Source organism: Mastomys coucha, unplaced genomic scaffold (genome assembly GCF_008632895.1).
Source record: "Mastomys coucha isolate ucsf_1 unplaced genomic scaffold, UCSF_Mcou_1 pScaffold6, whole genome shotgun sequence".
Taxonomy (NCBI): Eukaryota; Metazoa; Chordata; class Mammalia; order Rodentia; family Muridae; genus Mastomys; species Mastomys coucha.
In genome coordinates, this window is record NW_022196912.1 from 127,063,919 (window position 1) to 127,075,164 (window position 11,246).

At 54.4% G+C, this 11,246-nt stretch overlaps 1 protein-coding gene across 1 annotated transcript; it reads left to right on the forward strand.

The window, feature by feature from the left end:
- The first annotated feature begins 452 nt into the window (after positions 1 to 452).
- On the forward strand, positions 453 to 4,078 carry Tmem121 (transmembrane protein 121). The gene is made up of 2 exons (XM_031356001.1): positions 453 to 537; positions 2,531 to 4,078. The coding sequence occupies exon 2, from the start codon at positions 2,716 to 2,718 to the stop codon at positions 3,670 to 3,672; it is 957 nt and encodes a 318-aa protein (XP_031211861.1). The 5' UTR covers positions 453 to 537; positions 2,531 to 2,715; the 3' UTR covers positions 3,673 to 4,078.
- Positions 4,079 to 11,246: the final 7,168 nt, after the last annotated feature.

An 11,246-nucleotide genomic window follows, 5' to 3' on the forward strand; every position in this document is an offset into this window, starting at 1 on the left:
CCTAAGGAGTGTGTCCCTGCAAGCCATTGCTGAGGTCTGGCCAGGAGGTCTAACTGCGGCTAGCGGGGTACTTAGCCCCGCCCCTATGTCCGGCCACCTTCCCGGGTCCCGGTCCAGAGGTCTGCCTCAAGCAGGAAAGCAGAATCACTTTATTGGCTGTCAGGGTCTGAGCTCGGAGAGCTACATACAGAGCCATTTCACGGTGTGAGGAGGACTGATGAGAACTCTTTGACGATTTTTTTTGCTGTGTGTGAGGCCAGGTGGATGGACCACCGGCTCTGGGGTGGATGCTAGGTTGTCTGGCACCTAGTGCCACCTGTCCTGAGCGCGCAGAACTGTCGCCATGGCAACCCGTACTACACAACAGCCTTAGGACCTGGGTCCTCTCTTGGTAGGGGTCCGGGCGTCCCGGGGGCGCGGGGCGGGGCCTCGGCCGGAGGCGGTCCCCGCGGCGGAGGGGCGGAGCGCAGGACGAGCGCCTGGGCCCGGCGCGGAGGCTCGGCGGGGCCGGCCGGCGCGCTGCATCTGGCCGGCCGGGTAAGCGCGGGATGCGAACAGCGGGACAGCAAGAGGCGGGTGGCTGAGCCGAGCGGGTCGGCAGAGCTGGGAGGTAGGAGGCGGCCGCGGCAGCGGTAGCGACTGCCAGCGGGCCTGTACTATTCCCGCCCCCAAGGCTGCAGGCCGTGGGATGTGCAGGGGCAGCTGCATGGCGGCGGGACCAGGCCCAGGCCCCACTAGGGAAACCTTTAGTGGGAAATAACAAACTGAAACGTAACCTGCTGGGAGCCATTAGACCCTCCTCAACGGGGTGGAGGAGGGGAGGACCCTCCTTCGCCTCAGCCTCTCCTTTGGAGATGCTAAGAGGGTATCTTGCAAAGCGTGAGGGAGAGGCAGGCATTTTAGGGCTTGGAGGCCCTGAATCTCTCTCTGTGTGAGGTTTGAACAGGGGAGAGGGTTGGTAGGGATGGGCATTTGGGCCTGGCGTGGGAGACCCAGGGCAGGTGGACCTGGGCTGGGTCTCTGGGAACAAGGCTAGGGCAGAGTGTGGGGGAGGGGACGTAAGGCTTGGGTTCTGGCTTCCTGAAGGCCAAGCACTCCTCTCCTAGCGGTTGGGGTCTGTCCCATTACCAATTGGCTCGTGACATTTGGCATTTGACAGTGACTGAGCAAGGGAGCGATGTGTGCTGATGATGGAATGATTGGCCAGCAGCAGGCTATTCCGCCTGGACAATTGCTAAGAGGAAGGAAATTCTCAGTGTTTAGCTGTAGCCAATGGAGTTCCAGGTGCGCAGGGGTGGGTCCAGCCTGTGTGTCCGGGGAGAGGAGTACCTACCAGTGGGAATGAGAATGGGTGTACCTGACAAGCAGGAGTGTGTGAATCCTTGGAGCCCTGCTATGGGCAGATGAATCCTAAACACCTTATTGAAGCTCTGTGAGAACCCCAGGGATGAATGGAAGGGGCAGAAGCTGAGATGGAGTTTGAGGGTTACTGTGGTGTCACCACGAGCAGGTTGAATGCATCACCGTCATGGGTCATACTAAATTTTATGTCTTTGTCTAGACAGGACAGTAAACAGAGCCCTGTGCCAGGTGCTTTGGAGGGGAGAGGAGAGGCCTTGATTGGAAGTGGCTTTGGGCTGGGCGGTGTGAACAGGCTCAGGACTCACATTCTGGCCATCACATCTGACAGACATGACAGCCAGTGCCAGGAACACAGGGAGAGACTAAATCCTACTGATGGCTTTCCTGAGGTTGGCCCTGAAGGTCTCCACCTTCAGCATCTGCAGACTATGCTCAGAGGAGCTGGAAGTGCAAGTGTGCTAGGCCGGAGGGAGTATATAGCACAGGAGGTGTGCTCAGGAGCAGTGGTGGGTCAGGGAAGAGAGTAGTCTATTTTGCCTTAGCTTCAGGAAGGTGAGCGATTGACTTGTGGATACAAGAAAAGGGGGTGCTGGTGGTGCAAGGCAGTCAGGCATAGGCACGAGGGACTTGTAGGATGGATATCTCAGGATTTGAATGCCTGTCCATTTAGGATCCGAAAACTTGCTCAGTCCCCAGGGTGGGACCTGGGTCTTCAGTTCTCCTTGTGTGCTTAGTTCAACACCAGAAGATGCCCAGAACCTCTAAAGAAGCGGCCTAAAGCCGCCAGTCCGGGCATTGTGGTTCAGGCTACCAGAGCTAGGAGAGAGGGGGGTGTGGGTCCAGTCGCGACAAATCACTAGGGCATTTAGAATGCGAGTGGCGGCGGGGAGAATCCACTTCCGTTCCATTTCCTTCCAGGCGGTGGCGGGAATGAGATCGGTCCCTCAAGTGGGGCAGCAGCGCCCTCTGGAGGCCCAGTTCAGGGTCTCCGGGTCTCCGGTGCTAGCAGCGGCGCGTGCGTGCGTCCAAGGAGGTCTCCCGCACCCGGCGTGGGGACAGCACCATGCGCAGGAAACAGCTAGGCTCGGGAAGGCTGCCGTGCGCCCTATCAGTCCCGACCTCGGTGCTACGCGACACCTCAATCAGACTTGTCTTTGGTCTTTCCCAGGTTCTGAGCTCGCCGGCCGGGAGCAGCAGCGTTCTCCGGGCAAGTGGACAAGCCGTGCGCCCCGCTGCGCTGCGCCATGCCGGAGGGCTGAGCTTCGGGGCCCGCTGCTCTTTGGGACACAGCAGGACCGTGTCCCGCTTCGCCTTGGGACTGCGCGCGCCAGGGCCGAGCCCGGGCCGCTGACCATGGTGCTGCCTCCTCCAGACCGGCGCCACGTGTGCCTGACCACGCTGGTGATCATGGGCAGTATGGCTGTCATGGACGCATACCTGGTGGAGCAGAACCAGGGCCCGCGCAAGATCGGCGTGTGCATAATTGTGTTGGTTGGCGATGTGTGCTTCCTGCTGGTGCTGCGTTATGTGGCCGTGTGGGTGGGTGCCGAGGTTCGCACGGCCAAGCGTGGCTACGCTATGATCCTCTGGTTCCTCTATATCTTCGTGCTGGAGATCAAGCTCTATTTCATCTTTCAGAACTACAAGGCTGCGCGGCGCGGAGCGGCCGACCCAGTGGCTCGCAAGGCATTGACACTGCTGCTGTCTGTGTGCGTGCCAGGCCTGTTCCTGTTACTTGTGGCACTAGACCGCATGGAATACGTGCGCACCTTCCGCAAGCGTGAGGACCTGCGGGGCCGCCTCTTCTGGGTGGCCTTAGATCTGCTGGATCTGCTGGACATGCAGGCCAACCTCTGGGAGCCGCCACGCACTGGGTTGCCACTGTGGGCCGAAGGCCTCACCTTTTTCTATTGCTATATGCTGCTGTTGGTGCTGCCCTGCGTAGCGCTCAGCGAGGTTAGCATGCAAGGGGAGCACATCGCACCGCAGAAGATGATGCTGTACCCGGTGCTCAGCCTCGCCACTGTCAATGTGGTGGCTGTGCTAGCTCGTGCCGCCAACATGGCACTCTTCCGTGATAGCCGCGTCTCAGCCATCTTCGTAGGCAAGAACGTGGTGGCACTGGCCACCAAGGCCTGCACGTTCCTCGAGTACCGTCGCCAGGTTCGTGATTTTCCACCACCCGCGCTTGCACTTGAGCTGCAGCCACCGCCTTCCCAGCGCAACTCGGTGCCGCCTCCTCCACCACTGCATGGCCCGCCAGTGCGCCCCCACGGGCCCTCACCCACGCGTGACGCGCTGGACACGTGACAGCACCCCCGCCCCCTCCGCGGGCCGCACGGACGCTGGACTCACTGCGCGCGGTTTGCATGGGATGGGATAGGGCAGGCTCCCCTTAGGGACAGGTGTTGTGAATACCTGTGCAGTGCCTGGGGTGCCTGGGGCCACGGCTGCTTCTTCATCTCAGGAATCTCTTCAACCGCGGACTCCCAGCCTCCACTCCACCAGCTCACCTCGATGCACGGGGCAGCTGGTGAGCCTGGTCTTGAGTGGAGATGGCTCAACCCCTGCCTGATGCTGGGCTGCCAGGGTGGGAAGGGGTGGGGGGCAGTATTCCAGGAGATCTGGACCTATGGTAGGGGTCTCTGGCTCAGAGTTTGGGGCCAAGGAGGCCTCTGTCATTTTAAAGACTTGTGTTTACAGTTTTGTATCCAAAGCCTGGCTATTCTTCCTGTCTCATAAGTCCCCTGCCTAACAGCTGGCCAGAGTGGCAAGGACTGGTGAGTGCCTGTGGCCATGGGGCAGCCAGGTACTTCTGGAGCAAATAGGTATTTGTGAGGTATCTCCTCCAGGTGGTCCATTGTGGTCCCGTATCAGAGACACCCTCTTTTCTCCTACCTCACTGTGACTGTCCCCACAGAATCTGCTTTTACTGAGGTATCTTGACCTCCTTTTCCTCCCATCCCACCTCTCCACAGCCTCCCAGGTCTCCCATCCGTGCCCTCCCCAGCTGGGGTTCAGATGAGTCCCGCACCTCCATCCCCTTCCTGTGCAAACTCACTCTGCCTGTGGGGGACTTGGGCTCATGACCTGTCCAATGGGATTGGGTGCCAGCCTTGTTCCCAAGTTGGAGCTGCATGCAGCCTCAGCCAGAAGAGCAATCTGGCCTTATGTCACCCAGCCTGGCCCTGCCCCAGACACCGACTAGTCCTGCAGTGTCCTGGCCCAGTGCAGAGGCCTTGACGTCTGTCTGCAGGTGGTCTCCCTGACCCCGACCCTGCATCTGTGGTGATTGAATTCACCTGACCTTGGAGTGTCTTTCTGTGGCATCTGGGGAGGGGCTTTTATGAGGCTGTTTGAGGAGCCTTACCTGTGAGGGGTGATGGTTACTTAGATTCCTGACCTGGCATCTGCAGTGCCATGCAGACCTATGGCCCGCCAGGTTTGTGTTCACTGCATTGCCCGATCCTTACATTCATTTTTCCCGAAGCAAGGATCTACACCCCTGTGATCCAGAGCAAGGGTTTTGCTGTCCAGTCTATCCCTGGGTGTAGATCCAGTTGTACACAGCGGGGTAGCTCAGTTCCTGTGCCCACCTCTGGATGCACCCGCCGCTCCCTTCTCTACCCAGAGAGGTGCTTTGCTGGGTCTGGACTTCGAGTCACCAGTTTTGCAAGCAGCTGTCTTTGGGGATCATTCTCTCCATGGGTACAGGGACTACTCATGGCTAGGCCCGGTGGAGTATGGCAGTGCCTCTCTGCCTTCTACACTGGGCTTTGTCTCCATGACTAGCCACATCCTCTGCAGTGCCTGACGAGCATCCTAAAAACCTTGGCTTTAGGTTCCCAAGACACTGCAGCCCACAGACAGGACTTAGAGAGTGGAGACGACCCTGTGAAGTAAGTGTGGGGGTGGTTCCGGGGATCCTTCAGCTAATAGGCAGACCCAGGATCTGTGCAGTGTTGGGTGCGGAGCACAGTAGGTAAGGCCCAAGGGATGAGCTCTAATTTGCAGTGTCTGGGCTGTTGCCTGTGCCCTTCTCTTGCTTAAGCCAGAGCCATCCTACCTTACCAGTTTCTTGTCTCTGTGGTTCCATTTGCTAAAGGGTCAGATTTATCTAGCTGCACTTAGACATATCTTCCCTAACTACTACTACTTCTTCTCCTTCTTCTTCTTCTTCTTCTTCTTCTTCTTCTTCTTCTTCTTCTTCTTCTTCTTCTTCTTCTTCTTCTTCTTCTTCTTCTTCTCTCCCTCCTCCTCCTCCTCCTTCTTCTTTTTAAAGATGTATTTATTTATTTTATGTATGAGTACACTGTACCTATCTTCAGACACACCAGAAGAGGGCATTGATCCCATTAGAGATGGTTGTGAGCCACCATATGGGGTTGCTGGGAATTGAACTCAGGACCTCTGGGAGAGCAGTCAGTGCTCTTAACCGCTGAGCCACCTCTCCAGCCCCCATCTTCCCTAACTTCTTGAGGTGGCCTGTTTGTCCAGATATAGTGAAGAAGGGGGCTAGGGGGTCCCTTGTCCCCATAATTCATTCCTGCTTCATAAATCCTGGCGCTAGGCTGCTGAGTGTGACCTGAGATCCTTAAGAGGACTGGGCATGATGAGCACCTGGGACCAGCACTGGGCAGAGCTGATCCTTGGGACTTGGAAAGAAATTGGATTTGGCCCCACCAACAGCACCATCCCAGGGCTGTGAGTGGTGGGTCATGATTAACGTCAAGAAAGGATACTGTGTGAGGCTGGAGGATAGCTGTGGTCATGGGGACCCCCAGTGACCTCAGGTGAGGTGTTGGGTAAGTCAGATGACTGCCAAAGGCAGGGAGGTGGATAGTGAGCAGACTTGGAGGTGAGGGTGGGGGCACTCCCTGTGAGGTAAACTGGTATGGCGAATTCTTCCTGGGCTCTAGCCTTCACGTGAGTTTTAGAAGAATGGCCTGTCAAGGCATGCTCGCTGCGAAGATCCTGAAATGGCTTTTGTGTCTGTTTCAGAAGAGGATTTGGAGACTGTACACAGCATAAGACATAACATGTCAAAGGCTAAGCCCCCAGAGTACGTTAGATGGGTGGGCCAACCAGCCGAGGAGGCCCAAGAAGGTATGGGCACTGTGGCTTGGCAGTGGAGGCGATGTGCTGGAGGTGCCTGTGTGGGCCTGGGAGAGAAATGCTCCCTGAGACTCGGGCAAAAGAGTCAGGATGTAAAGGCAGCATAGGCGGCCTGCTCCTTGGACCATCTGTGAGGACAACAAGGCTGGGGCCAGGGCTACCCCATGTGCTCTGCCCCTCCAAGGAGTCGACCCACCTCTGATGTCGTCAGGAGCATAGCCACCCTCTTCAGCTTCTCCAGGGTAGTGTCACGTGTTTCCAGCTTCTGTGGCTTAAGGCTCCGTGAAGGGTCAGAGAAGCTCCTATGTCCATGGCCCAGAGTGGGACCTACTGTATGCTCAACTTTTTCTGTCCTGGTAGATAATCCCATTACTGTCGGGAGCTTGACCTTGCTAAGATCTGAGAACTTAACCAGAATCCAGACAGGTCTGTGGACCTGGAGCCTAGCCTCATGGTGCTCAAGACCCACAAATCAAGTGTGCTCTACTGGGGTCTGCACTGAACTCTCTCGGCTTTCTCAGCTGTTAGTTTTTGAGATGAGGGTCTCATCATGTCCTATAGATGGGCTCGAGTGCTGTCCCTGCCCCAGCCTCCTGAGTAGCTGAGAATGCAGGTGCCGCCTTCTGACTCGGACAGTTTGTCTGATTGTTTATTGAGATAGGGCCTCATGTACCCTAGGCTGTCTGTCCTTGAATGCACTGAGTGGCTGAGGAGAATGGCCTTGAACTCCTGATCCTCCTGCCTCTACCTTCCTAGAGCTGGGATTATAGGCATGAACACTGCTCACCACCCTTTTGAAAAAGCAGTGCTGAGCTGGGCAGTGGTGGCGCACGCCTTTAATCCCAGCACTTGGGATTTCTGAGTTCAAAGCCAGCCTGGTCTACAGAGTGAGTTCCAGGATAGCCAGGGGTATACAGAGAAACCCTGTCTTGAAAAACCAAAAAACAAAAAAAATAAAACAAAGCAGAACAAAACAAAAAAAGCAGTGCTGTATGAAACCCAGGCTTCATGCAAGGTAGGCAAGCACTGTGCCAATTGAACTACATCTTCAGCACCCCCACCCTCTAAAGTTAGGCCGATGCTTTCTCCTTAGGCAAAGCCATAGAATAACCCTAGTCGTAGCCCTTTTCTGGTGCAGGTGAGAGGGCTGCATGCATCAGGGCTCTTTGCTCTGACTAGTCGGGCTTTGGTAAGGGGTGATGGTAGCAAGGACTGCTGTCTGCTGTGTTTTGCCAAGCCCTGGGAAGACTGCCAAGATCTCAGTATTGATGCTGCACTATCTACAGTCTGAGGAGGTGGGCTCTGGTGAGTTGCATTGGGCAGTCCCTTGCTGGCCTTCCCTGTCTCCCTCAGGCTGGGCCTGTGGGCAAGAGGAAACAGTACGCACAGGCTACTAGGTGTTGCTTGCTGGGTCAGGAGATACTGCATCTTGGGCCCAGGAGTCAGTCTTTTCCCTGGGCAGGCTCTCAAAGTCAAAGCCCAGACATGGCCAAGCATGGGAACACCACAAGAAGAGGAGCTCCATGAGGTCTTGGGTCCCAAGCTAGGGCTTCTGAGGAGGGAAGGACACTCAGGAGTGCCCATTCTATCTTTACTTATGTGAATACTGTTTTGGAGTGGTGTTGGACCAGGTTCAGACTGCCTTTGCCAGTCTGATCCCATCACAGGGAGAGTCTGGACCTGTGGCCCTTTGCCTTCCACTCTAAAGCACACTCACATTTGCTGTGGAAAAATGGCCTCAAAACAGAGAAACCGGAATTCATCAAAATCAAGTCCACTTACCTTAATAGGTGAAACTTCTTGTGATCCCATTCCTCTGAGCAGAGAAACTGTGAGAGACACCAGCCAATGGCCTCAGAAAAGTTGTCTACTCTGTTGTCTTAGATGAGTCACCCTCCCTCTTAAGGGCTCCTTGCTAATTGCCCAGGATGAAGCAAGGAGGGGTAACTGCCCTCATGGTAAGACATGAGTAACTTCACTAGTGAGACAAGACCAGAAATAAATGCCAAGGGCTGCTCATCCAGAGGTGGGCAAGGAGAATGCTCACCTCTGTGGCTGGGTGTGGGTGGGGCAGGTGTGTGCCAAACCTTTAGGTATGTGGGAGTTCTCTGTGGGCAGGACTGTCCCGCAGGAGGTAGAGGCGAGGACCCTGAGGAGTTAGGACTGGCCTATAGGGCTGTCTTAGAGAGGGTAACCACTGTTGTGATAAACACTGTGACTAAAGCAACTTGAGAAGGAAGAAAGGGTTTATTCGGCTTACACTTCCTCCTCACTGTTTCACCACTGAAGGAATCTCTGACAGGAACTCAAGTCAGAGCAGGATCCTGGAGGCAGGAGCTGATGCAGAGGCCATGGAGGACTGCTCCTTACTGGCTTGCTTGGCCTGCTTTCTTATATAAACCCCAGGACCATCAGCCCAGGGATGGCACCACCCACAATGGGCTGAGCCCTCCCCCATCAATCAGTAATTTAAAAAATGCCTCAGAGTCTTGCATACTGCCCAATCTTATGGAGACATTTTCTTAATTGAGGTTACCCCCCTTCTCCAATGACTTTAGTGTGTGTCAAGTTGACATAAAATTAGGCAGTGAAAGGGCCCAGAAGCATCCCTCTCCAGGCGATAAGACACCAGTTTGTCACTGAGAATTCCCTGGTGTCAGGTTGATTTGAGTGCTCTCTGTTCTTACTTGAGCTGGGTTTGACATGGTTGGCCCAGCCAAGGCGCATATAGCTTCTCACTAGGATAGAAAACTCAAGGTAGCTCTATGGCTTGACAGCCTGTGTCCTTCTAAGATCTGTGTTGACCCTTTAAACCCAAAGCAACCTAGTTGAAGTCTCTGCCCTTTAAAAGGGCTTTAAAGTGGGGAGTCTGCCATTGCTCTCCTTCGATGACCCAGGGAGAGGATGCAGCCGGCATCAACTTGGCAGCAGAGGGCAACTCTCACTGTGCACAGCTTGCTGCCAATGAGACCTTGGACCTCCAGCTTTTGGAAATGTGAGAGGTAAATTTTTGCTGCTGATCATTTTCCCGGCATGCAGCATGTTGTGACAGTGGCACAGACACAGGAAGAATATGTATGGAATATGTGCAGCCGGCGTGAACTTCATTTCTCCTCTCTGGAAGCCTGCCAGTGTAAGTGGTACAGGCTGCCACTTCCCCAGCTGATGGAACCCAAGCCGTTCCTATCTCATTTTCTTTGGTATGAATGCTACCTTTGGAGCTGCTCCCTTAGGTCATAGCCAGAGAGAGGGCTAAATAGGTTGAAAAGGGCCCTGGTAGGATTTCTTTGTGGGGAGGGATCGGGCGTGCATGTCGGCTGGCTTTAGACATGCTCACTCTCCTGTGTTAGGCAAGTTTTCTTTACAGACAAATCTTGGAGAGAAACAGCTTAAAGTAGAAAAGATTTATTTTGTCTCAGAGGTTCAGAGCTTTTAGACTATAGCTGGCTCCATTGTTTTGGGCCTGAAGGAAGATGGTGTTATGATGGCAAGAGTGTGTGGTGGAGGGGGCTACTCACTTCACACAAGTCAGAAAGGTGTGTGTGTGAGACCCCTTCATGACCTACTTCCTCCACATAGGCTCCACCTCCCAGACCTACTGTCTTCAAGTAGGTTCTACTTCCCAGTGTCAACTACTTGTACCAATTTTATCGAATTATAAAATCTTTTTTTTTTTTTTTGAGATAGGGTTTCTCTGTGTATCCCTGGCTGTCCTGGAACTCACTCTGTAGACCAGGCTGGCCTCGAACTCAGAAATCTGCCTGCCTCTGCCTCCCAAGTGCTGGGATTAAAGGTATGTGCCACCACCGCCCGGCAGAATTATAAAATCTTTCATCAGTGAGGTTGGAGCTCTCAGGAGTCAGTCACTTCCCAAAGCCTATTAGTGGCCAACCAAACTTTTCCAAGTGAATCTTTGCAGGATGGTTCAGATTCAAAACATAGTACCTCTGTGGTCTATAATTTAGATAATATGTTACAAGCAGGGGAAGGTTTTACCTTTTGGGTGCCTTGTAACCAGGTGTAGCAAAGAAAAGGGCCATCCTAGGGTCTTTGGTCAGCCTCCGGAAACTTGGTCTTTTCAGTCTCACCTTGCCTTGTGTTGTTAGTGGGGGGATGCTCCAGCGCTTGGCTCCTCACCCATGCCTGGCCTTGGCAGAGTCGTAGCAGTGGCTGCCAGCCAGGCTCTGCAGTCTGGATTCATCAGCCTCGCCCTGACCATTTGTAGGCTGAATGTCTCTCTTATTTTTGGAAAGGTCCTGGAACTCACGCTGTCGGCCAGGCTGGCCTCATATTCAGAGATCTTCTTGTTTCTGCCTCCGAAGTGCTGGGATTAGAGGCGTGGTGTCGTTGTCCTCCCCTTTCCTGTGTCCCCCACCCTCGTGTGTTGTATCCCCCTCCCCCCCACGCCTCTACACGCTTGTTGTTTTAAGACAGGATTTGCTGTTCATCCCTGGCAGCCCTTGACTTGGAGTTATAGAGATTATTTTTTGCCACCACTTATTACTTAAATGGATCTTACATACAAATAACTAGAGGCACCATTATCCTTGGGACTGGTGGGCAGGTTGCTTTATATATTTAATGTGCTGCTTTTTATAATGTAACAGGCACTTGCACTCTCATCAGACAAAACAAGACTTGAGCTTGTGTGAACTCTCCACTGAGTGAACAGGCCCCTCCCACCCCACTCACTGAGTGAATAGGCCCCTCCCACTCCACTCACTGAGTGAACAGGCCCCTCCCACCCCACTCACTGAGTGAACAGGCCC

Excerpts from the sequence above, each read along its gene's own strand:
- Tmem121 (XM_031356001.1), top strand. The coding sequence starts at position 2,716 with ATGGTGCTGCCTCCTCCAGACCGGCGCCACGTGTGCCTGACCACGCTG.